Source organism: Fistularia commersonii, chromosome 21 (assembly GCF_037954325.1).
Source record: "Fistularia commersonii isolate RoL2024-O1a breed Wild chromosome 21, RoL_Fcom_v1.0, whole genome shotgun sequence".
NCBI classification, from domain to species: Eukaryota; Metazoa; Chordata; class Actinopteri; order Syngnathiformes; family Fistulariidae; genus Fistularia; species Fistularia commersonii.
This window is the reverse complement of record NC_141304.1, coordinates 9,653,086-9,680,761: the sequence shown is the minus strand read 5'-3', so window position 1 is coordinate 9,680,761 and position 27,676 is coordinate 9,653,086. Positions and strand designations below refer to the sequence as shown.

Genomic DNA, 27,676 nt, shown 5'->3' with positions numbered 1-27,676 from the left:
AACTAAATCCCACCTTTCTCTGCATCCTCTTCGCCATCCTTGCAACCTGTTGTGTCTCCTATTTCTCCTTTTCATTGCATTTAGTGGAGAAAAAGCTGGAGGATTCAGGTGACTTTGTATATTGTTGTCCCACTGTTGTTGACAGAACTGTACTGAGGAGCATTATAGGAAGTGTTTCCAAGAGCGCATTGGTTGTACTGTTTCCACGAAGGGAAGATACAACCTCTCAAGGCTCAATATTTGGACAAAAACAAACAAAAAAAAAAAACAAACAAGAAAATTTGATATCAAGCTGAATACAAGGATAGGCTTCCGCTTACTTATTTGTAATAATACAGTCGTAACAACCAGGTCTGGGGGGGGGGACGGACAAAACTGTTCATACATGCTTAATCAGGAGTGATCCGTCAAAGTAGCTGTGTGTCCGAGGTGTGTCCAGGAACTAAAATAATACATTGATCGATAAATAAATGAATAAACATCTAGAAATATTTGAATAATCCGTAAAAGTATCTAAGTGTCAAAGGTGCAACCAGAATAAAAAATAATCATACTAAAAAATGGATTTATGAACTTAATCAGACTGAAGTGAGGTCCATTCACGCTGAGCAGATCAGGAGATATGAAAGTAAAAGTTCAGTCCTCAACCAGTCTGCAATCTCATAATCAGAGGACATTCACAACGGACGTTTAGAGGTACCTTGCAGAAGCTGGACTAACTTTGGTCTGAGAGGAAAAACTAGTTTGGTTTGAAGAAGTAAGAATTTAACTACAGTGAACCTGTTCTGTGTAACTGAATGAATAAAAAAATAAAGAAATATTTTTTGAGTCATAAATGAATTATATATATAATGTATATATATATGACTCTTCATGACCAATAGAAGAAATTATAATCATGGTAGTGATCTGTTTGTATCTTTTAGAAGCCTTTGGCATATTTAGACACATATAGACATACACACACACCACACACACAGAGGAAGACCTTTGCATGATGATGAAATTCCCATTTTTTTTAAGTGTTCCAGCTTATTCATCTCAGCGTCATTGCTCAAACCTTAACAAATATATTTCCAAAGTATTCATTTTCTTAAGGTTAGTTGAGGAATGTTCCTTGAGTCTATAGGACCTACAACCTGCAGAAAGACCACCACTCACGTTTGCAAACCAAAGCCACGAACACACACACACACACACACATATATATATATCTGTGTGTGTGTGTGTGTGTGTGTGTATATATATGTATATATTCATATATATATATGAATAAATTGAAATATCCATATTTCAAGAATATTTTAAATAAAAATTAAAATAAATTGATAAATTAAGATGTAAATGAATACATGCCAAAAAAATATCCTTTTTTTGATATCCTAGTGACAGAAAGATATGTTATCTTTTGCTTTTCTTTTTAAATTTAGAACAATAAACCAAAAGGCTTGCTGGTTTCACAGGTTGTCCTTGCGCCCTGCAGACATGACTTGACAAATCCCTCCAGTACAGATGTCCCATTCAGCTGGAGTGTCCAACCATGCAACAAACACACACACACACACACACACACACACACACACACACACACACACACAGACACACACAGACACACACACACATTAGCCACTTTTGTTGCCCACAACATGGGTGGACTGGTCAGTCATGACTCTGACACGACCAATCCGACTCCTATAAAGGCCCTATTTGTCGGAGCTTTCCACAGTAAGAAGAAATTTAAACTGTATGGTTACACAAACAGACACACACACACACACACACACACACACACACACACACACACCATGATGTCTGTTCGCTTGTTACTTACATCTTTACATCTATCTAAACCCCTCGGAATGTATCTATTTAGATATTTTACCATCTTGCGTTTCAGATGATGCAGACAGTTGTTTTTCATTCACTGTCTCAAATGCAGAGTTTCTATTTTTTTCACCTTGAAATAAAAATTAGTTAGAATCAAACCATGTTAGTCATGGTGGATGATAAATCAATTGTGATAATAATGATAATAATAATTATGTGTTTTTTAAATAATCATATGTTAAACACATGTTAACATTATGAAATATATTTTAAAAGGCTGTAATTTTGATATTGACCACATGAACACATCATAATATTATGTGATTTTTAAAATGTTGTGTTTTACCTCATCTAAAGATTTGTGGCAGCTAACAGTCGTTTCCTTAAGAACACAAGTACTTTTTTCAACCTCCAGTTGCTACTTTTACTGGTAGTAACTACCGGTTTAGCTCGGGACGCTCTTTTTCAGCAAAAGCTGTTACTTGACAGAGGATATGTCGAAATAAAAAAAAGAAAAGAAAAATGTAATATGCCCAACATTTTTGACAGTGGTTTTTATTTTATTTTTACCTTTTGTGATTATTCAAACTTTTTCACCTGCATATTCAGTGAAATGTCTTCCCGTGATGCACTTCCTCATTTCCTCTATCTGCTCTCTCCCTCTGTCCTGTGCACAAGCACAAACGCCGTATCCAGTTCTCTTTATACATCGGAGGTAATCAAGCATGGCTACGTTAATATCACCTATTAGTTTCAGTTGCATCTATCAGCTGATCAGTATCTTCTCTAGCCTCGGTAAAACGTCACCTCCGCCCCTTTCCCTCCCCCGAATTTTTGTACATTTTTCCGATTCGAGTGTAGATAAGGTAAGGTAAGATAAGATACAACATTATTGATACAACAGTGGGGAAACAAGTGTTGCAGCAAAAGGCAAAATGCAGGAGAGGTCACAATGCTATTTAAAACAGGGATTTACTCAGATAATTTAGATTCAATGATAAAAAAAAATAATACTATATTAAAAATAACCTGCAAAGATACACATGTCAAGCCATTCTGTTTCATTGTTTAGATTAACTTATTTAAAATTCCTGGTTATGTACCTTTAATTCTCAATTGTTAGCTACGCAGGCTAATGTCCAACTGTGCCCTCCTGACCCCAAAACATTTATTATACAAACTTCTTTAGCTACTTTTTGAATTATAACTCCTTTTTTACTTATAGTAGTTCTGAGAACCTTTGGACTTTACCATTTTTCAATTCATTTTTTTTTTTTTATTGAAAACTACTAAAGCAAGTATCAATGATCACATCTGAACCTCTGACACAAATGTGGTGACAGACACACATGTACAAATGCACAAACACACACATACACGCACACACACGCACACAAACACCGAGTATATCATCACATACCTGCATGATGAGTGTTCAATGTACATGTTGTGCACATTTCTTACCATGACCATGTTTCTTATGGATGATGTCATTACTGTCATTCTCACTGTCACCTGCAGCGGTGCCATATCTACATACAACCCGAGTGCTCAGGATTGGTGTAGTTCTTTATGAATATTAACTTCAATTAAGATAATGGTATAACTAGTGCTGGGTAGAAATAAATAAATAAATAAATAAATAAATAAATAAATAAATAAATAAATAAATAAATAAATGTAATTTACATCAACTGACTTGATTTAAATCATACTAGTTATGATATGACGGTTTTGATCAATTCTGATTTTTTTGGGGGGAGTGTACTTCCCAAATATGTAATACTCTGCCCTACTAATGAAATTCCAATAATTAATGTTCATTTTTGTATAACCATTCGATCGTCCCAGTGATTTGGCTGAGGCTATATTCTGGACTATGGATCACTTTTGATGCAACAGTTTAAACCATCATTTGTCAGTGACTTATTTCAATAGGTCGCGAGCTTGGCTGTTGGCAGGACAGCATGCATGTTGCACATTTTTGTGCAGACCAGGGGTGGGAGCATACATGTAGTTTGCATGCTTTAAGCAACAATAGGACCTTTTATCGAAAAAGACATCAATTCTACCTGGGAAGCTGACGGCACTGACGTCTTACTTTTTGCTCCAGAGAATGTAGGCCGATTAGTCACCCCTGCAAAAAAACTCGAGGACACCATCCGCCTGGCTGAGCTGGTGATTGAGGTCCTGCAGCAGAACGAGGAGCACCACGCTGAGGTCAGTGTGCTGGGATGCAAACACACATGCACACAAGCACGCATGCATGTCTCCTTTTATGGTAACACATCTTGGTTTAGAAATAAAAATGCAGGTGAAGTCAACCAGAGTTTTGGTCAGAGACGCTAAACAGCAGAGTTTTTACTCGAGGTCATTCAAGGACAAACACTGCTCGTCTTTGGAAACATAACAAATATTTTGCTCTGACCTGCTATGATTGAACAAGATATTTCAAAAATCTCAGTCTTTCTTTTATAAATCCAGGAATTAACAAAAATTCAAATAGGCAATATGAATAGAGGTGTGTGTTTGTTTTTTATTTCTCATACGTCCTCAGCTTGTTTAATGTATGAGGCGTTAGAAAATAGCATGAAATTTTGAAAAAAAAAAGTTTATAAAGAAAGAATCTCAAGTTGCATTTGTATTGCTGGAAAAAACTAAGTTAGATAATTTAGACTATATTTTAAAGGCGTGTAAAAGCTGAGAAACTGGCAGCCTCTCCAAACAGCCTCGGGTTGGATCTTAGCTTAATTTCAGCATTACATGACATTCTTCTAACGACATTTAATTAGATTGTATTTGAAACATTTCACTTTGAATTCTGAACAATTAAACAGTTTGTTCTAGCATTATTGCAGATTATTTAAATTGATGATTTAATATTGCAAGATAGATGAGTTAATGTTTTACAGGTACAAGCATCGTTTAATAGTAATTTAGAATTTTGATTGTGTGCTGTCATTGACAAGTATGGGGACAGAATTTTCAATTTCACTCATAATTAATATAGCAGTTTATGTAATACAAACTGTTGACAAAGTTTAAATAGAGAGCCTAAAAAGTTGAAATGAAATGAAAATATTTGTATCAAAATTATAAAAATGAAATTATATTTTGCATATTGACTTTGGTCCGGTAATAGATCTTCTGAGCTCTTGATGTTGTTTTTTAAGCTTTTGTCACAGCTTTTCTTTCTGTAATTCATATTCTATTTTATTTTGTCTTAATTTTTTTTCAATAAGTTACTAAGGTATTTTTATTTTTGTATTTCAAAGAAATGTATGTTGCTGTAAAAGTATGATTTGCTGTAATACGTGGAGCTTAAAAGAGAAAAAACGATATCAAATAGAACATAAATCTTGATGGTCTGCTTTAATAGGAACATTTTTCATCCTTTATCTATTTATTTATTTATTTATTTATTTATTACATTAATGTATTGTCAATTATTTGATTAATAACTGTATTAATTTTACTTATATTTATTCATTTAAAACCTTTTTTTTTTTAAAATCACTGCAGCTTCTGACCATTAAAATTGATTACTTCCCTCTCTGCTCTTTATTTCAATAATTTATTTTGTTGGCCGGAAAATGTTTTTTCAGGGAAAAGAGGTATGTGATTGTCTAACAGACCTTAAAACCATATTCCATGTTTCCTACACTTCCCTTTATTCTAAGTCCTATGCATGCACGTATTGATGAAGCTGTTGTTGCAGAGGACATCTATCGTGTCGCTCCTCAACAACCTGAAACCCCCACCCCACCCTTTCCCCTTCCAGCTTGTGGTTGTCGTTGATAAAGTGCTTGTTGCGGTGCTTGTTCGCATTCCAAGCCAGCAACGGCCCTTCCTTCGTCGATTGGGAAGAGACACAAGCACTCAGGCAACATGATCTGTTCAACCCATTCAGCCAGAAAACAAAGTGCAAAGTTGTGGCTGTCGTTGTACAACGTGAACACCTTTGTACTTTGTTTTTGTAGCTTCTCCCCAGATCATCCCTGTTTATGCTGAGCTGTTTGCCCTTGTTTACCCATGTATGAGTTACTGAAAAACAGTCCCAGAGAAAACCATTCCTCTCCATTGCACACTATTGAGGAGATTATTAATTCAAATTAATGCACCACAGCACAGTTGAGAAGAGTGTGATGTAGCCTAAAAGTTGCTAGACTGCCAATCGTCACCATTTCTTAATTTTTTTATTTTGATCTGAGGGTCATATTGGATTTTCATTTACAGGACCTAGTTTTATTCGCTCTGAGAAAAGTACCTTGAATTTGAAAGCTAATAAAACAAAAAACACAAAAAAAAGCATGTTCACAATTCCCAAAGACTCTTCTGTACTTCTTGCCATGGATGGCAGTACTTAAATAACCCCCTCAGGTCCCAAAATATTTTTTTTTGTATTTCATCGCTGGTCCAGATGTTGGTTTGGAGATGTGGTACTATCACGTTTTAAGTCAATCAGAAGTTCAAGTCTCATGGCTTTTCAGGTGAAGTTATTGTTATCAAGTCAACTCAAGTCAAAGATTATTTATATCGTGCCAAATCACAACATAGTTGACTGATGACGCTTTCCATGTAGAGCAGGTCTGGACAGCACTCTTGATTTACAATGGCTGAAAGAAAAATCTGTAAAATGGTTTACAGAAAACCAACATTCCCCAAGCAAGTAGCAACAGTGGCGAGGAAGAACTGCCCCTTTACTGGGCAGAAACCTTGAGCAAATCCAAGCTTAATTCAGGTGGCCTTGACCAGTAGGGATAGAAAGAGCGAGAGGACCGAACAATGCTAACTTTACATTGAGATACCGTCAACCCAAATCTCAGAGGCTTTGTAGACATCGTGCCACATAATGTGTTAATAAATGTTCAAGTACTTGTTCCAAACCGAGGAAGATGTGTTTTTTTTAAATCATCCAGGATAGGACCACGAATGTTTATTCTTTACTACAATCAAGAAGTTCTGTTGTACCGGTGTCACCGCCAATTAAACTAGAAAAAAGCAATAAGTTAAGAGAAAGATTTTTGGGAGCTGTTTTATCCATCAGCCCCTGCTCCGTCTGCCTTGAGAAGCCTTAAAAATACAAAAAAAAACAAAACATTGTAAATCGGGGCGCTTGGTCACATTGATCGCTTCATGCCATGTTTCTGTGTCAGAAGAGTCTTTGACAATTCTACCCATGAAAAAAAGCAGACACATTTTACCTTCTTCGTCTTGCGTTAGTTAGTCTAATATCTGGCTAACTAATGTCTGAATGGAATCCCAAAAAAAAAATCACTGTCCTCGCAAAAAAAGAAAATGGATTATAAGAGTGAGAAACAGTTGAACTACCTTCTTGGCAAATGATCCCGCGCCCAACTAGCGATAACTCCCAAGGCAAGTGCATGAACCTGCCCACCCCTTCCCTCCCCTCTGAACCCCAACCACCACCACTGCCCCAAAGCCCATGGGTACATTCACATTACAGTGTTGACAGCTTGATGTGAATGAGCAAACACTATGACCCCTTGGGGGTCCCTCTTAAGAGGCCATGTGAAGAATGGGGGTGCATGGAGGAGAGCGAGTGTTTTGATGTGCATGAGAGTAGCCCAGTGCTTCACAGTCACTCCACTGAGTCTATTTGATGGGGACATATGAGTGTGGCACAGCTCGCCGGCTTCTTTCTTCCGACTCGCTCGCTGAAGTAGCTGTGGGTGAGTGTTTAAGTAGCTCCCTGCCATGCCTGTCAAGGAGCTGCTGCTGTTTCCTCTGTGGGCCAACAAAAAAAAAAAAAAAAGTGTGATCTTTTTCCGTGCTCAAGCACTGTCTGTTCTCTCCGCTTCGAATTGTGAAGAGCTCCCCTCCCACCCCCCCACCTTCCCCGAGAGACAACAACTTGATTTTGGTCCGGCGAAAAGTGAGTGGGAAAGCCTTTGCGACAGATCAGTTGAGTTGCCTTACATTTCCGGTATACAGTAGAACCTCAGCTTCCGGATTTCATTTTTTGATATCAATGTTTCCCATTGAAATCAATGTTTCCTGTTGAAATCAATGTAAATCTCATTGATCCGTTCTCCGGTACCCAAAAAAACATTTTGCACTCTTTTGAAAGTTTTTACGGGTTGATTTATGACAAAAATACAGAAAAGAAAAAGATAACCTTCATTTTTGCTGTTTCTGCTGTTCTTTCTCTTCTTCTCGGCACTTGTACTTGGTGTTTCTTCGCTAAATCACCAAAAGTAAAGTCTTTGCGCATATGAGATGTCATTAACCCTTACTCCAGCTAGCTGTCTCTCATGAATCCAAACTAACAATAACTTTGCTGCTCTAGTCATACTTGCCATTTTTAGCACATCTTTGTTCTTGAGGATTGTACGGATAGTTATATTAGCCATCTTGTAGTACTTGGCGAGATCTTTAACATGACCGGCACTCTCACGCTTAGCCATTATTTCCTTCCTTAGGTCGACTGCAATTCTGAACTTCTAAACTCTGTTCGTAGGGCGATTGGTTCATAATTAGGGGTGTTTGCAGTCTGAGTTCTGTATAGCTAGATAGATGGCTGGATGGATGGATGGATGGGTGGATGGATGGATGGATGGATGGATGGATGGATAGAAGGATAGATAGATAGATATGGTGGTAATAAACTATCAGAAAAGGGAGGCACTTTTATTTTGGATGTCTAACATTTTTCCTCTGTTACATCTTAATGTCCTTATTCCTCCCCTCTATTCTTCTCTGGCTGAAGGCCTTTGCGTGGTGGTCAGACCTGATGGTGGAACATGCCGAGACCTTCCTGTGCCTCTACTCAGCAGACATGGACACGGCGCTAGAGGTTCAGATGCCGGACAGCTGGGACAGCTTCCCCCTCTTCCAACTGCTCAACGACTTCCTCCGGATGGACCGTGAGTGTGTGGGGGGTTAATGGTTATATGGTAAATTTTTTCCACTTTCATGATGGTTTTATAGTGCTGCACCAATGGCGGCAGAGCTGCCGTGCAAGGCTCTAACTGGGAGCCGGGAATCAAGCCTGATTGTAGGAGTTGATAATTACATTGCTATCTATTCATTGTTTGTATTTTAATTTTTACATCAGCGAGTAACCACAATATTGACAAATAAATAACATGTTTCCTTACACAGGCTAGACTATGCTATTGACACATCTAGTTTGTTAGCTGGTGGTGATCAGTTTTTTTTTTTTCAGCAACCATTCAAATCTTCCATGCATTTTCATTTTCTATTGGTGCAGTTTCTTTATTAGAACCCGTTGAGAATATTTTAACAGAGTTAACCTGCCTGGATCTTGCCCGAAAAACAGTTGTGATGCTCTCTATATATATTTTAGAATATGGTGTTGCTTTAATTCAATTAATGAAAATAGATCTAAACCAAGGTTGGTGATTATTACCTGTTGAGTGTTATCTATCAATTTTTGTGATTAAATTGGTCAAACAGCATAAACTTGATGTTTAAAGCCTCGATATTTAAAAATAATGAAATCTTAATCGTTTCCTATTAACTGAACTCATACAATAATTTTCTGTGATCATGAACTTCTTTGCTAACTAATAAATACCACCATAATTACAATGATAGGGAAAGTTTTTACATCATCCAAAAGCATCATTTTTATTTACTCTGTTGATGTTGCTGATCCTAAAACTTTACGGTATGGGTTCAATAGAGCGGTTAGCCATTTGAAAAATACATTCGCTTTTTCGTAGGCCTTTGTTATATCAGTCAAGTACATCTCAAGTATATAGGCAATATCACCGCTTATTAGGGAAATGGCTCAACTGCATTCCTTATGTTTACAATCTTCGTGAAACACTGAACATCTCTGAAGTCATTTGTGTCAATTTGAGATGTCGGCTTTTACCCCGAGGGGGTTTATATACTTCGGTGTGCATGCATATGTGTGTGTGTGTGTGTGTGTGTGTGTGTGTGCGCATGCAGGGTCAGGAATGTCTTACTGAAGATAATAGTCAGGTCTTGACGCCGGTTGCTGCAGGCTAGCCATCTCTCTAATGAGCTGCACACCGTGCCCGCAGGAAAGCCATGGAGCTCTCCTTGGTCCTGTAAAGGATACACTTCACTATTCACAATCTGCGGGACACTGATTGTCCCTTCGGAATGCTTTCCCCTTTTCAGCTCGCCGGGCGAGAGTCAAGGAGAAATCCGCGCATTGCCTGCTCGTTCAACTGAACGGAGACAATTGCGAAAAAATGCTCTGTTTTTAGTGCCAAATTGGTCGCCTTTTCATTGGCAGCACAAAATCGGTAAAAATGGTGTTTGATCAATTAACAGAGAAAAGGGCTGGTATAATGGTAGCAGACACTTTGCCACCAAGCACGGTAGCTATGTCAGCGAGTTGTCATCTAAAGAAAGGCCAGTTACCACCGGCAACAGGCTTCAGTTGACATAACTCCATTAAAATTTCTGAAGGAAAGTGATGCTGTGCAGTGGGATGTACTCTGAAGCTAGTTGGTGAAGTTTGGGGGGGGTTGGCTTTTTTGAAATCTGTGAAATCTGTTGAAATTTTAAAGGTCAAATTCACTTTGCTCTCAAAATTGGGTTACAAACAAATTATCTGGTCTCATTTCCCAAGTTATTCATCCGCAACTGGAGCAAATTGGGCTACAGGGGCATATCAACCCTTTCAAACTTGACCAGTGTCAGGACATTCTCGAGTTACATCAGAAATCCTTTTTTACAGGCTGGTGTAAGGTGATGTTTGATGCAAGTTAGAACAACCAGGTTCTAAGTAATTTTTTCGAACAGAGAGATCAAATTTCAATCGAGCTACAAACAAGCCTCGATGTACGACCACAAGTATTCGCAAGCAGAATAGACACCGCAGAAGTCACACGTAGTTTACACAAGTGAGAGCGACGACGAAAGAGAGGAAGTGAGTGACGGAGGAATTCTGATGTTTAATTCCAACACCAAAGTGCTCTTAGTGCGCAGGATAAAGATGAAGATAGCCATCAGTGATCCCTCCTGATCGGTTATTTTTTAACCAGACATGTTACAGGCACTGTTCGGAAAAAGCGATTACGGTACGTATTTAATTAAAAGTTAAAAAATCATTGTAATCACACCTGGGTCTTTTCAAATTTAGTGGGTGTGGCTTATATTCAGGTGCATTCAATAGTGCTAAAATAATCCTATTTATTTTTTTACTAAATTTTTTCCAGAGAAAGAACTACTGCATGTCATAAAACCGGACAAATTAGTCAGTCAGTTGGGGAAAGGTCAGGCAACAGAACTCCTCTAAAGCCACAAAACCTTTTTTTTACTACCCAGGAAATTTCAAACTAATGTTTACTACTGAAATACATATTACATTTTTCACACAATGAAACATGAACCTAGTATAAAAATCAGCCTCTGGAGGCCCACTGAATCGTTCCTTCCCTCACTTGTCAAAGCCCTCTATGTTTTCCCGTAGGAGAGCGACGCCGAGGGTCCTGCGGGACGAACATCGCGTACGGCAATCCACCTTCAGAACCCCCAAAAAAAAGCCAGTAGACCCCCCCCTCAAACCAAACTGTGCACAAACTGCATCATCACTGGGACATCTTTTCCGCAGAAGGTCATCTGCTCCATTGCCCCAAAGCAGCGCACTTATGTAGCAGTAAATAGCCTTAGCACCAGACAGGCGCCAAAATCGAGCTGCCATTCCAGGAGTTAATGAGGTCTAAAGCAGTGGTAGCTGGGCCAAACCAAGCCCTGCAAACACACTCCTGGACACAACACATCCAAGTGGACAACAGCCGCTCAAGTGGCTAATTGGAAGATTGGCAATCAGGGAACACGACAAACATTGCACCTCCTGTGTATCATTGACCTTGACTCCGATGCCAGCACGCACAAACACACACATGCTCAGAGGGGGAGAGAAAAACAAAGAGGGAGAGGAAAAGCAGACACGCTGCATGGAGCCGTGAGGCATCACATTAACACACACTGGCCTCCATTTTATCTCCTGTGGTCTTTGTCAGTGTTGCCTTTTTATCAGTTGGAAGCGGCGACTGGTTGGGGTGGGGGTGGGAGGGGTGTCGTTCGATCGCACGCGTGTGCATGCATGTGTGTGTGTTTGTGTGTGTGTTTGTGTACGTGGGTACATGCGACAGTTCCGATTTGGAAATACCTGACACCATCACCTTCAAAGCGAAGGTGGAAAAAATGCAGTTTAGCTGTCAAAAAAATGAGGCGGTACTAATATGATTAAAATCACAACACTGTAGGTCAAGTCACGGTATGTTTAATATAATAAATTTAATATATTAATTTATATGTATATATATATAATACAAATACATATATTCAATTTATAAAAAATATATATGCACATATACATATATATATATATATACACACATATTTGAATATATTGTTATGGTATTATTACACATTCCTCACCGTATCCTTTTAATTTCCTGCTGTTTTTCAGACAACCTGTGCAACGGCAAGTTCCACAAACACCTTCAGGACCTGTACGCCCCCTTAGTAGTGCGCTATGTGGACTTGATGGAGTCGTCCATCGCTCAGTCCATCCACAGAGGCTTTGAGCGGGAATCTTGGGAACCTGTTAAGTAAGGATACTTTGACTCTATTTTTTTTTTTTTTAGCATGAAAAATGTTGTCATGAAGGACTTGACAATTTGTCTAATCGAGCTTGACTACGTTAACACCTTCGCTACAAAACCCTCAGAGGAGAGTTTGCAGTATTCAGATCTTTTACTGAAACCAAGGTTGAAATATTCCACTGCAGTTAAAAGTGCTGCAATTGAAATCTTACCAAAGTTAACTTAGAGATTTTGTATTGTTAAAGCATTGTTAAATTACCAAAAACATAATTTATTGATTGAATTGGTTAAATAATTAGCAATGTTTTAATTAATATTAATTGCCGCAAACAGTTCCTCCTTTTGACCATTTTTCTTTGTTCAGAGATAATTGTCATTATTTAATTTAAAAAACAGAAAATAAATGAACTGTAACTAATCTTTTCTCTTAATTATCTTATAAAGATACGGTATGAAGGAATACATACATACTGACATAAAAAAATGAAATGTAAACGCCCAATGATTGTGTGCAATGGCTGTAAATGTGCAGTGGTGGCAACAGCATCGCAACCACACAGAGTTCAACTGACTTTCGCAAAGTGAATTTTGCATATTCACATTTTGAACTTGTGATCCGAGTAGAAATGTGAACTTGATTTAATCTCATCAGCAAATTAACAGTTCATTCCCACGAGTTTCTCTGCTGAGTTGTCAAGCGTCATCACATGCAGAACTGAATAATAATCGGTGCAAATCACTTATGAGCATTTCAAATACATCTAATACCGTACCAATACCATCCCGATCACTGAAATTCATTGAAGTTTGATTTAATAGATACTTTTTGATGCTAACCCACCACACTTGGCAACTTAAGCACAGCAGGTCAGATGAAGATATGAATCCGGTGCCATGGTGTTAAAGAGACCCCAGTTTACCAAGACGCTACTGTTCCATTTGATAAATATTTGTACCAGCTAAATAAAAACAATAACAAAATCTCTTGATAAATCTTAGTTGATATAAAATTGTAAAAAAAACTTAACTCATAGGCCGCCATTGTTGTTTATGGTGCAAACCTGTCTGGGTAGTGATGTCGCCAAGTTGGCCCTTGACCTGGTCATGTTCATTTTTACCATTTTACCACAGTGTAAAAACAAGCCATCGGTGCAACCCTTCCCATCTGAACCCGAGTGACACATGAGTGAAGAGAATAACGCTGAAGACAGAAGTCCAAATGAGTTTCAAAATGAACAAAAATGAACAAAGAAGAGGCAAGAGTCAGCAAAAGTTGCATGTGTGCGTGCTGCAAATGCTTTGCTATGCTAAAAGAGAGAGACCATGTGTCGTAAGGAGCTCCACTTTTTGTCCTTGGCTGTTCAATGTAGACGTACAGAACGCTGCGCTGTCATCAGATGCTACTTCTGCAGTAGCAGGTTATTGACAACCTCTCAGGAGAACATCCAACCACTCCTGGTTGTGGCATTTCTTCAAGTGGGCTGCCATGGTTTCCCAAGGACCTTTCTTATGCTTGCGAAAGAAAACAATAGGCACACCGTCCATTTAAAACTGGAAGCACCCCTGAGCTCTTTCAGCAGCTGGGCTTGACTGAATGCATCAAATGCATCCGAAGAAAAGCGGCCAGAACCTAGCCGCCGGTCCCTCAGAAGTTGTTTATGTCCACAAGCAATTTCCCACTCCTTTCTTCTCTTCCTGTCCCTTGGAAAGCGGTGTAGACTAGCATCAGTCCCTTTGTTGTCCTTCAACTGGAAATTGCGGCCAAAAACAACACAATGTGTCATTATTACCATATATATACCACACCATACCTAATGAAAGCCAAAGTTAGCACTAGCAACCTGTATATGTCATCAATCCAGCATGCATTGCGCTAGTAAAAAAAAATAGTGGTGCCTCTAGGTAACAATTTGTTCTAAATTCCGATTTAAAAGACTTAACCATGCATTTTTGAACATATGTTTGTGTATTTATTCCTCCCAGGCTGAAAAATCTTTTTTTTTGCATAAAATTGATCATTCATTTGAGGCTGAACACGTTGAGCGTAATTCCTCTCATCCCTCAGCGTTTTACTATTTACAGTTCATATTGCTTTTTTTAATAACGCATTCTTGTATGAGACAAACAGTCAAAGTATATTTATGCCTATTAGTCCTCCCAGGCGGGGGTTCTTTGTAATGCAAACACCTTGTCTTGTTTCAACATCTCACTTCATGGAGCAACTCTCTCTTCCTCCTTTTCTTCCTCTTTTTTGTTTTTTATCATACCCCCTTTCTCTCTACAGGACTTTAGCAAGCACTCTGCCAAACGTCAACCTGCAAATCCCAAAAGTACCAAATCTAACAGTGCCAAGTGTTAACCTCCCACAAATGCCCAGCTTTTCTCCACCTAACTGGATGACGGCAAATAATGAGTCAGAGTGTGTACACGCCTCACGGACTGAGACATGCTCGCATGTCTTCGGCATGAAGGGAGCCTCCTTAGCTCAAGCTTTCGAAGGCGAGGCAATCACAAGCGCTATGAATATCTGCTATTTCATACCACGTTTTTGTCTCAAGGCTTCTATTAATGTGTTTTCATTGAAGCTGGTTAGTTTTGTCATTCAAGGCACATGAATCAATTTTCACCAAACACATCGTCAAACCAAAGCCCGCCGACAGCGAGGAGCAAAGGTGTTTTGGAAGGATGGGGAGGGGGGGCTTCCTGCAGAGTGTGACCTGTCACCACACCGCGCCTACCCCTGCTTCTCCTCAGGAATCCGTGGGGGGGCCCACTTTCAGAACCAAAACCTCACAAGCTTGGATTGTAAAAAAAAAACAAATTGGATCTGTAGTTCTGTTCCTTTTTTTTTAACCCGCCAAAAAAAAGGGGTTGAGAATGTGTCTGTTGACGGCAGCAGGGCTCTGAGCTCCATTCATGCCGACCTTGTGACATGAGACATGTGGATGAATGGAGGAAAATTCTGCTCGCATATTTTGATATTCAATGGAAGGATGCAAACTCATAATAAAAGCAATGGAAAAAAGTGTGAATTTGTGTGTGGTATACTATATACTGCACATTTGTTCTGTGTCACTTTTGACCGAGGGGATCTAATTTTAATTCTCCCAAACTTCAAATCCCACCATCCTGTACTTGTTATGATTTGCATCCTTCAAAATGGTTCCTTCCCTTTATGTATTCTAAATTTCCCTGTTGTGTTTGCCCCTGACTCCAATGTGCCCCCTTTTGGGTAAAAAAATCAACTCCTAGGTCGTTTATTTATTTATCTTTTTTTGTATCAGTTCTGTGTGATTTTAAACTTTTATTGTAATTCCTCAACTTCACCCAAAATCCACTCCTCCAAAGTGACAAGCTGAGGGTTCCTTTTTTTTATTTTTCTTCCCAAAAAAAAAGTTTTATCAACTAAAAACCTGAAAAAAAGCTTAAGAACCAGCAGGAACCCTGAATTTGTTAACCGTATACTTATTGTGTGTGTGTGTGTGTGTGTGTGTGTGTGTGTGTGTGTGTGTGTGTGTGTGTGTGTGTGTGTGTGTGTGTGTGTATGTTTGTGTTTTGTCAACCTTAACTGAGCCAGGGGATTCTACAAAGAGCAAATTTTCAAACGGGCTCATCACACATACACGCACACACAAACTCACTAATACTTCCTGATGTGTGAATAACAGGATGAAATGTGCATAAATTGTCACCCTAACTCTGAGCCCTGGGTGTGTATGTGCGTGTGTGTGCGTGTGTGTGCGTGTGTGTGCGTGTGTGTGCGTGTGGGTGTGTGTGTGTGTGTGTGTGTGGGTGTGTGCGCGCACTTGTGTCTGTGTGTACATGTTGGGGTTGCAAACACTTCGATCAAAATCACAAATTGTTGCAATAATGCATCAGCAAATCATCTATCTATCTATCTATCTATCTATCTATCTATCTATCTATCTATCTATCTATCTATCTATCTATCTATCTATCTATCTATCTATCTATCTATCTATCTATCTATCTATCTATCTATCTATCTATCTATCTATCTATCTATCTATCTATCTATCTATCCGTGTACTTATATATATATATACATTTACAACCACAAACACACATATATACAGGTATATATATTATATTATATATATCATGTGTATATGTGTATATAGATAGATATGTAGCTATGTATTCATATATATTTGCACATATACATAGCGGTATACAGTATATATTTAAAATACACAGGAGATTAATATTTTCATATGACAAAACTACAATTAAGAAATCAAAATCAATTGCTGTGTATGTGTGTGTGTATAGCATGTGTATATGTAAGTGTGTATATGTATACATATATATGTCTGTATGTATATATGTATGAATATGTATATTTTGCACATACACAAATTAAGTATATATCAGAAATACAAAGGATGTTATTAAGATTTTCATATATGTCATCTCGTATATGAGAGTTGTTTATAAATATGTGAATAGGTGTGTGTAATGTTACCAAGTTGACTTAACTTACTTCTAAAACTCCTCTCGGGTCCATCCCCTGACCTCTGACCCCTATGGTTCCCGCAGCAATGGCTCGGGGACATCAGAGGATCTCTTCTGGAAACTGGATGCCTTGCAGACCTTCATCAGAGACCTCCACTGGCCCGAAGAGGAGTTCGGCAAACACCTGGAGACCCGGCTGAAGCTCATGTCCAGCGACATGATTGAGTCCTGTGTCAAACGGTGAGAGAAATGCATATTATATTTATTGCATTGTAATGGAGAAAGAAAGAAATACAAATACAACAAGTTTAAGTCACATGATGTGCCTTAAACTTGTTGAAAGTAATTTGTTGTTCTGGTATTTAGAAAAAAAAACACGAAATAGCTTGATTTCTTAAAAGATCTTTATCTACTATCTTAAAATATAGTTTTGTTTTCCCTCACAGTCAAAACACATGGATTTTTTATTGAAGAATCTAAATTGTTAAAGAAAGTTAAAGAGGATATCTCTTTATGTGGCCTTGTGATTGACAGATGACAAGTCCCACCTCTCGCTCAGTTCCAGTAGGGATCCATCATGTTAATCAATACACAGCTTTATAGACAACTCTATACGCTAATGCGATCCATGTTTATTCATTTATTCATTTAAGAACATTTTATTACTCGGATAATTTAACATATTTCTTGTGTAAATACATTTAAAAAAAAAGGTAAACAAAAAAATATGACAATTCATTAACAAAATGTTGATGTAATGTATGTAGTTTTTCCTCACTGAGTTGCTAAAGTAGTATTTTTGTGTATCAGTATTATATCAATGATATTGATGTTGGTTACCGTGGTTTCCTGTCCAACTCAGAACGCGGTCGGCATTCGAGGCCAAGCTCCAGAGGAGCAGCCGGGCTACAGACTTCCGCGTCCCACAGTCCATATGCACCATGTTCAATGTCATGGTGGACGCCAAGTCACAGTCCGCCAAGCTATGTGCCATGGACCTGGAACAGGAGGTACGATGGGCGGGGAAACAGACACACACACACACATACACACACACACACACACACACACACACACACTTTTACACAGTTTAAATAAAAATACTCCCCTTCACTTCAAGCCAGTTTTTTTCTTCATTAATAAAAACAATTAAGTCGCAGCATTGTCAAAAGAAAAAGAAAAAAAGAAAAAAATCTTGCTAGGTTATTTTTATTCTTTTCTGTTATTTATGGATCAAGTATTGTGTTTTCATTCTATTTAATAAAAAAAAATGTTGGAACAAAATACCAGTTACACAATATCCTCTCTATACTTTTGATGTTCCTAGACAGAAAATCATAACTTTCTTTATATTCTATACTTCTATTTTGTATTCTAATTATACAATTTTTGTTTTTAGAAAAGCTCGTGCCAATTGTGCATAATTTGGAAAACAATCGAAATAAATAGGTGATTGAATGGATAAATAGATATATAAAATGTTGGCAAATCAGCAAAGGGGTAATCAGAAACAAAGAACTGTGATATATAAATAACAAAAACAGTAGGAATTTGTCTGCATCATCCTTCATTTCATTGCAAATATGGCTTCCTTGTGGAGACATCCTAGCACTCTATTTTAGAAGTTTATTTTAAAAATAACATTTTTCATTTACAATCTTTTTTTTCCAGTTTTCACAGCTTTCCCAACTCTTTGTTGCCTCCTCATTTTGCAGCATTTACATTATTTTACAAGCGCCATGTCGCCTCCAATGTCTTATTTTTGTTGCTTTTTTTTCTCCTCCTGCTCCTCACTGTCTTGTGAAAGTTTGTTAGAGACTGGGTAAGTGTGGCTCCAGATTCAATTGTAATCTCACCCTCCAGTTCCCAAATGTATAATTAGTCATCAGTTTTCCCTGCCTGTCTTCCTGCACTCTAATTGTTTGGATTTCATTAGCATATGTGTAGATAGTATTGAATATACATGGGTTGGAAGTGAGATATCTCGTATTTCGCAGAATCCTGAGACTGATACCAATTACTGACAATGAATTAATTATTGCTAAGTTCCTTTCTGTCCTGTTGGTTCTTCGCATTGACACAAAGCCTTCCCCGACACAAAGTTTCCATGACAGCAGGGCTTTTGTGGCACAAATTACTCCCTCTCTGGGCTGAGGGAATGCTCAGACATGCAGATGCTGCTATTCAAAAAAGGATGTAGCACATAATAATAATAATAATAATAATAATAACAAGAAACAATGAATATAATGACAGATAAAAGTCTTATACACATAATTATGTTTACAATAATGATACTACTACTAACTACTACTACTACTACTAATACTCATAATGACAATAATAATAATGATGGCGACAATACTACTACGTCTAGCAATCATATTTATAGTAATAATGATAATACTAGTAATAATACCAGTAGTAATAAGGATGATGGCAACAACAATAACTGTTTATTTTTTTTAATAATCTATCCTTTATCAATCCCTTGTGGGGAAATTTGTTCCCTGCAATTAATCAATAATCAAAATAATTATAATGATTGTAAAAATTATAATAAAAATAATAATGGACAGTATGATGGCCCAGTCAAACTCACAGCAAGAGGATGGCTGGTTCATTTCCCACAGTGGGTAGAGGGGCTTTACTTATGTACTTTGCATGTTTCAGTAGATTAATTGAATGCCCTTTATTTGGGTCCAAATCCAAAATCTGAATACCCTGTGGTCTATTTTTCAACATGAACTCCAGAGAAATCACATCACGCTCAAAGCGTTCAATATACTTCCACAAACGCTTCTGAGAATCCAGCTGTTCATTTTAAGAGACCTTTCCGATTATGTCTTTCATTTATTCGTAATTACGTAACAGTTACGTAATTGATTGAAGTGGACCGATCAGCGAGCAGGAGAGCGTAGCGCAGAGACAATATTTAATTGGTTTTATTGCATTCAGAAAAGTGATGAGGGTTCAACCTAAAATCAGTCAATAAAACAGACAGTTCTCCTGACTCCTGCCTGATGTGCTCCAACAGGGTTCTGTAGCAAATGCATTAGTTTTGTACATTTATTTATCATTTTTAATGAAAAGCAGTTATTATATCGCTACATATCAGACACAGCAAAACACTCTATTAGTGTCACTTTATCTCAAAGTGGATAAAGAATTAAAGAATAATTAAAAGGGTAAAAGCAAGGAAATTAAATCTGTCAATGATGAAAGAAAACAGTATGTTAAAAGAAAAAGATTAAGTTCATTGATTTATTTTGTTTTATTTTTATTTTGTCATGGAACCACATAACCATGATTTCCAAAGAGATATTTTATAGCTGATAAAACTCCCTTTCCATTATCTGTACCTGGATGGAAGATCAAGAAGCCTATGAGAAATTAATCCAATTTTTTTTTGCCCCCTTTAGAGACAATATCATTCCCAGATCGACAATCTAATTGAGGAGACGGTGAAGGAAATGATAACCCTGCTTGTAGCTAAGGTATGAAACACATTTTGATTCAGTTGTGGAAAAAACTCACCTACTCACATATGTTCTTACTTCTTATTTCCATCGATTTTCCAGCAGGAGGCAGGGGGTGGGGGTGCAGCTGTATTAGTTGAATATTTAACCAATTTTAATTTAAAATAAAAGCAAATTAAAGCAAGATTTTTTAATCCTCATTTTTAGTGTATTGCAACAATGATATATTGATTAGTTGTAATGTTCTGTTATGAATGAGTGCAAAAGGCGATGGAGCCGATATTGGAAAGATGTAATTAAAGTGTAATGATAGACGGCAACACGGTGGTGTGGTGTTTAATTTTTCTATGCAATTGTACTACAAAGCAGTAGAAAATGTGAATATATAATATAGCATACATGTATATATATATATATATATGCGGGATGTGAATATTGACCATTCCCCCACTGCAGGACTAATAACAGACTATCTTATCTTATCTTATCTTATCTTATGTCATCTCATTCCTAAGACTGAGATTTTTTTTTCTATAAGTATTCAGCAAATTTCATGGAGAGCACGGTTACATTCAAATTTGAAAAAATACATTTACTATAATTTCAACCCTGAGTGGAGGATATGACATGATACTAGAATCGTAGATATATTTAGTACACAGAAAAATCACTTCTCTTGCCGCTCCAAAGATTTTACTTATGATATTTGCAGTGCTATTAGATTCTCCGGTTTTGATTCATCTCTCTCTCGGTCAGTTCGTGGTCATCCTAGAAAGTGTGCTGGCCAAACTCTCCAGGTACGACGAAGGAACGCTCTTCTCCTCCTTCCTATCTTTCACAGTAAGTAGCACATGGTGGTCCAGTCAGTCCAGGAATCCTAGTTGACCCTATATAAAAGTTACCTGAGATGCTTAGAGTTGAGTAATTCTGCAGAATAATTATAAATATCATTTTCTTAAATGAGAAATCACATAATGACATTTGCACAGTGAGAATGGAGATATTTTATGCATAATGATTTCACATGAAAAAGGACCAAGTGGCATTTCAGTTATTCCATTGTGGTAATTTTTTATTTGTCAGACACGCGTCTTTATATTGTCTAAGTGCGGGAAAAAAAAGAGGGATCTCAGTCTTGGAGGTCTTGGAGTCAGTGTCCCATGTTTCTATACATACCGGATGACCTAAACAGCTTAACACCTCAGCTGGTGCTCCTGGGTGTGACAAAAGCAGGTTATTGAATTTGTGAGTGCACTTTTGCAATTGAAGCGGCTGTGTGAGTCACCACTGCCAGTTGAGCAGGTGATAACTGCAGGTTGTCCCACGGCCACGGAAGCCTTTTGTGTGAAAAGTGGCTTCGCGGCTGGAGCGCTGACCGATTCTTGCCCACGTCTCTCTTCTTTTATGTCAAGGTGAAAGCTGCCTCCAAGTACGTGGATGTACCTGTAAGTCCGATTTTTGTCACTTTTAACACACATCTTTAAACGCATTTTCATGGAAATTTTTGAAAATGTTGTCGGCTGTGCATGGAAACCCCAATATGTACCAAATAATCAATTGTGAATTTCTAATGATGATACCAATAAATATACAGGATAATTAATAGCAAGATGGGGTGAGAAAAAGCACTGTCCTGTATTTTTTTGCTGCAAAGTTCTGAATGGACTCCACCCCCACCGTCGTGTTTTCTGTTTGTGCATGTTGCCTGTGTTACATGGACAAATATTTGACCGTGCTTTCACATGCATTCATCATCCACATGGTATTGAGTGTCATATTTCCACATTGACTGTCCCCTGTGTTTGTCCCTTCATATGCATGTGGCCAGACACCGACAGTCCACCTCGTGCCTCTCGCTTCGCCGCATACATTGAGAGTCTGTGTTGCACAACACATGCCCGTTTTTCGGCTGTCGGGTTAACAGTGCTCGTGTGTGTGTGTGTGTGCTTCAGAGCTGTATTAGCTGCCAACATCTCCGGCCGTAGCGACATGCCAAATTTCAAATTAATGCCTTGTCAGTGCATGTGAAGAGGCAGTGCGTTCACTGGCCGGGGTCACACTTTCCAGTCCAGAATGCTAATTATGTGCTTAATGTAGAAAATTAGGGTTTATTGGTTAAAAAGAAAGAAAGGATTCATTTGCACATGATGAGCATCACTGCAATGTGTTAACTAGAAGCTAGAAAGGGGTTCGACGGATGCAGAGAGTCGGAGCAAAGTTGGTTTTAATGGAACTAAAAAGGTTTGATGTTTCACTCAAAACGAAAACCTATGATGGGCAGGGAGCGCTAGTTGACTCTGGTATTGTCTCCGGTGAATATTTTAGATGTGGAAATGGCAGGCCCGCTCACAATCTGCTATCTCTACGAACCCTATTGAGAATCCGCAGTTCTTTTGCACATGCCCAGAATGTGAGGGCTGGGTACTGGCCAACGCGAGACCTCTCAGACAAAAGCAGACTGAATAAAATCATGCCTGCCGCCTGTTGCATCCTGTCATCCTGTACGAGCTTATCTTGAGAAAAAAGGTTTCTTAAAGTGAACTGTTTTTTGCGCTCAGTCCCACGCTCTGCTTCAAATTAACCAGTTTTGAAGGGCAGAAAAAGCAAGATTGTGATGGGGGGTTGGGATGGAGGGGCACAAATTATTTTATGCTAAAAACAACTCTAACAGCTCTAACAGCTACATTGTAATTGCCAAAAAGACAGTGCAGTAATAGCTTTAATACTTAGCAGAACAAGCCACGCCCTCTGGGAACCTGTGAAATGAGAGGAGATATTAAGTATGAAATATTATATAACTGATGTATCTAAAGACTAAAGAATGAAAATTTGTTAAGTGTTGAGTCTGGAGGATCTAATGTCATTTAATGGAGGGTGAAATGTTTTTTCTTTTTTTTTTTTTACCGATGGATCCATTAATGAAAATGAGTCTTTATTTGTTTAGTTTTGTGTTTTTTTTTATGTTGTTTTTTTTCCCCATAAATTATATGCAAACACAATGGACATGTCCATCACAGCTACCTAACATTTTATTTTTTAGACTCGAACCATCGCGCCAACAGTTGATGAAACAATTTCAACAGCTGGAAGTGGCAGCGTGATTTTCTAAAAAAACAAACAAAAAAAAAAAACAGCTTGCTATGACTCAATTTTTGAATCCAAGTCCTTATGACTCCTTTACAGCTGTATTATTGCATCCATCATAGTTAATACAGAGAACACTAAAACTGATAAATTCTACTTTGAAAATACCACAATAAAACATTTCTGAGCGTGACAATATAATCCTTTCTGTTATATAGTGAAAACACAGAGGGGTGAAAAGGAAGGTTCCTTTACTTCTAATATAATGACCCTAATCATGTTCATAACAACAGAAGAAAAAGAATTGCACTTCTTTGCGATTCACGAATGAACATCTCCTTGACTCTTGCAGAAGCCGGGAATGGATGTGGCCGACGGCTACGTTACCTTTGTCCGTCACTCACAGGACATGCTGAGGGAGAGGGTCAATGAGGAGGTGTACATAGAAAGACTGTTTGATGTAAGTACCTCGACATATCACCGCCTCCAGCTTCGTCTTCAGTGTGATCAGGAGCATCTCGGTAAAGTCACACGTGTAAAATGAACCATTTTTCTGAGCTTTTTAAATAATCAAAGCCGGCTAGATGAGAACAACTTCAGGAATGTGCACGTGCAATGTTTACACGAAGGGGCCGTAAATGTTCTCACAAATTTCATCTTCCATGTTCCAGCTTGAAATGTCTGTTTTGGAAATGGGTGATTGTTAATGAGTGATATCACTGTGGGAGGAACAGTGAAGGACAGAGTGATAGCAAAACAGGAAACCGCATTAAATCAATATTAGACAGTGGCTTAGTTTCCTGACCACATAAACCAAAATATTAACTTTACAGTTACTGGTTATAAACTGTCTGCATTACAATGCAGCCACAGGCAGCACAAATGAACTTGAATGGACTGTTAATGTGAGTGTCAGTGGTATTCGTATCCCCACTGCTACATGTTTGAACACATTTAAGCAAAAATAAATAAATACTACTACGGCTACTACTTCTGCTACTATTACCACTACTCCTACTACTACTACTACTACTACTACCAATGATAATTATAATCATTATCATTATTATTATTGTTGTTGTTGTTATTATTAGTGTTATAACTACAATAAAAAAATGATATTAATCAAAACGGTTATTATTATTATTACTATATTTTAACAACAATAGGAAAAATTAAGTAGGTGACAACCTTTTTGTTTTGACTCTAAAGCAAAAGGCTTGAGTCTGATACAGATGATGATGAGATGTGTATTTTATTACAGTTTACTTGTTGTATAAGATTGTGCTGCTTCTCAAGCACATATGTAGTAAATGTACATTTCTCCTTGTTTCCTCAATTTTAACCAAGTGGTATCACTCTAGGGTCTCATCCAGTCCAGACCTGCCGTCGTCTGCAGAGACTGTCTGTACAAACACACTGGTGTCCTTCTGCATGACTGATTCAAAGCAATCAATTCAAGCTGTAATCGACCTGCCACTCTGTCACGTGACACCGTTTGCCTCAATTAACGCCGATGAGGTCAAGCAACACCAAAACAGAGACCTGATTCTGTGCCTCCTCTTGGTCAGACCTCTGGGTTTCTCCCAATATACGCTAAAACAATCCCTGCTGCCAGATGAGTCGCAGCTCCTTGCCTCTGCAACCCCTTTGTGTCACAGTGTTTGTGTGCAATGTAGCAAGCGCCGGGGCTCCTCGAGGGATTATCCTCACTCTGTTTCCGAGTCTGCAAACAACAGTTAATCAGTTTCAAAAAGAGGCACACAAGATCACTTTGTAAAACGGCTTTGCTCTGTTCATTGCCGGCAGCCTAACAACCGCAGATTCTCAATACCCCTTCATTTATTTTCTCATCGGCCGCTTTGAAAAGAAGCATTAAGACATGAGGTTGGTGAGAGGTCACAGTTGAATAGGCAGAGATGAGGGATAGCTCAATATTTTTTTTTCTAACAAGGTGAAAGAAAACATACCTTGCTCACAAATCCATTTGGATTCACATAACTCAATATTGCCTTCATTAATGCTTCATTCTGGCACAAAACATGTAATTTGAGTTCAACATGTCAACCATCAGTTGTGGTTGACACATTAATCTATTGATGTCGTAGCTAATATCCTCCTTTTATCCAACTATAGGTACTTTTCCACCAGAACTGTGATTTAAATGCTTCTTATTTATTTTCTACTATGCCAGCAGGCCCTCAGTGCACTCTGGTATTATTATTTTTAATTATCGGGGGGGGGGGGGTTGCATCGTCGCAACTTTTGCAATGATGACAAAAGTGACCAATTAAATTGGTAAATTATCAGATGACCAGTCATTTCTTCAAAATTACAATTCAACTTTGAACCAATAGGTGGCGATATAAACACAAATATGTTCCCTCTAGCTACATAAGCTACAAGGAAGGTATGTCTAAGAGTGTTCACAAGTGAAATGATCTGCATTAACCATAGTGGACTGACCATTCATTCATAGAAGAATTGTCAGTTAACTTTCAGATATCTGTGAATATGAAGAGAGAGGGCTGTTTGACCATTGTCTTTATGACAAAAGTATGTATCTGCAAGCCCACATGGGATACGTAATGACACAAAGTACGTATGCAAAAGCCCTCCCAGAACCCATAGGGAACGAATTGAAGTGCCTGTTCAAAAAAAAAAGGATTTCACATGAGAGTCTATGAGAGAACTCAGGGCGATTTCAACGCCCCCCCAAAAAGGGGCGGTTCCCTACAAACTACACTCTGATTTGACATTACATTTAGAGGCAGCTACAATGGTCCAAACTGCTGTAACAGTACTAGAATGTTGTTTTTAAAATACCCTCTTTAGACGTCCTTATAAACCCTGGTAAGGAAAGAACAGCTGTGGAACTGAACCAGCACTCAACCGAAAAGCGTTGCACCTTTGCAATCCCATTGCATTACAGAAAAAGGAGGACCAGTCTAAGGGCTTTTTCTTACTTTTCCTGGTAACATGTTTTCTGAAACACAGCAGGTAGTCAAGAAGTGTCAGTGCTATACTGCTGTGTTTGTTCATTAGTGTTCCATTAAGAAAGATGCCAGGCATCCACTGATCGGCCTCACGATGCATGAAATTGGTTTTAAACCATACCTGAACATCTTTTGTAAAGTATGAACTTTTAGAATAGAAAAGAATGCACCTTTAATCTTCCAATAATGGGAAATTACAATTCATACATTAGAGAGTGGACAGTGCAGTAGAGGTAGTTTGGTTATAAATATTATAAGTTAAAAACAGAAGCATATACAGTATTGGAAATAAAGACAATCGAACATAAAAATTTGGAATAGCTGTTGTTATTGATGTCTGAAAATGAGCGATTTGACAGATTACATTACAAAGGGCAAGGAAGAGGAGGGTTTGGACGGTATGATAATAGCGGCTGAGGCAAGCTGGTCACGCTAATCGGAACCACAACACACAAAACACCGAAAAATAAAGAAAAATCTGTGATCATTCTTGTGGTACAACTTAAAACCGATACTTTAGTAAAGATCTCAAAGTGCATCATGTGGACCGCATGTTGACCTTCACCATGGACCCTTATTGACCCTTGAACCAAAATCATTATACTGTAATTCAATGCGGCAATCACTAAATAATTCAATATATGTATATGTTTTGTTTCTTTTTTTTTGTTTATTTCATCAAATTCATCTGGTAAAGGCTATCCCAGCTGTCATTGGGCCAGAGGCAGAGTTTGACCTAAACCGTTCGACGGTTGACCATAGGGCCACATATAGAGGCTAAGAACCATTTTTTTACTTTTTTCACGGAATGTGGTTGTGGTTGTTGTTGGTTACGCTGCCATCTAGTAATGAGGATGTGTCTAGATGTGACTGGCTAACCCCCTCAGATAAAGGACTGGTGTGAGGACACCCTACAATGCAATGCATGTCAACAGTAATCAAAGATTACTCTGGTAATCTTAGATTGCAAACTTGCTTTTGTCATTCAGTCAGGCGGCCTTACTAAAAAACATGTTTTGGCCCACTGGCCCGCTTAAGCCAAAGTTAAGTCCTCCTCAAACTTAACAGTTCTTGAAGATTTCATCTACTTATTCTGCCTATTTTATTTTGTATTTTCTTCATCCGGACAGACGGCCGTAAAGTCTCTCGGTATCAGAATAATCCCTGCTGCACTGTCAGCATATCCCTACGTTGGACTTTCTCTTAGTGTTCGGAGCACAACTCTTATCGTGCAAAC

General features: G+C 38.2%; 1 protein-coding gene across 10 annotated transcripts in view; it reads left to right on the top strand.

The window, feature by feature from the left end:
• Positions 1-27,676, top strand: part of cadpsa (Ca2+-dependent activator protein for secretion a) — a 168,090-nt gene that overhangs the window by 112,513 nt on the left and 27,901 nt on the right. For 4 of the 10 annotated variants that reach the window (XM_086168162.1, XM_086168161.1, XM_086168160.1 and 1 more), the window contains 9 exons: positions 3,941-4,047; positions 8,558-8,714; positions 12,269-12,410; positions 16,965-17,120; positions 17,743-17,890; positions 20,303-20,377; positions 21,116-21,199; positions 21,772-21,804; positions 23,796-23,903. In XM_086168162.1, coding sequence (XP_086024288.1) covers positions 3,941-4,047; positions 8,558-8,714; positions 12,269-12,410; positions 16,965-17,120; positions 17,743-17,890; positions 20,303-20,377; positions 21,116-21,199; positions 21,772-21,804; positions 23,796-23,903 — 1,010 coding nt within the window. Of the gene's footprint in view, positions 1-3,940; positions 4,048-8,557; positions 8,715-12,268; positions 12,411-14,688; positions 14,824-16,964; positions 17,121-17,742; positions 17,891-18,687; positions 18,703-20,302; positions 20,378-21,115; positions 21,200-21,771; positions 21,805-23,795; positions 23,904-27,676 lie in introns of all 10 variants that reach the window. The other 6 variants (XM_086168158.1, XM_086168155.1, XM_086168153.1 and 3 more) reach the window with 3 other exon arrangements.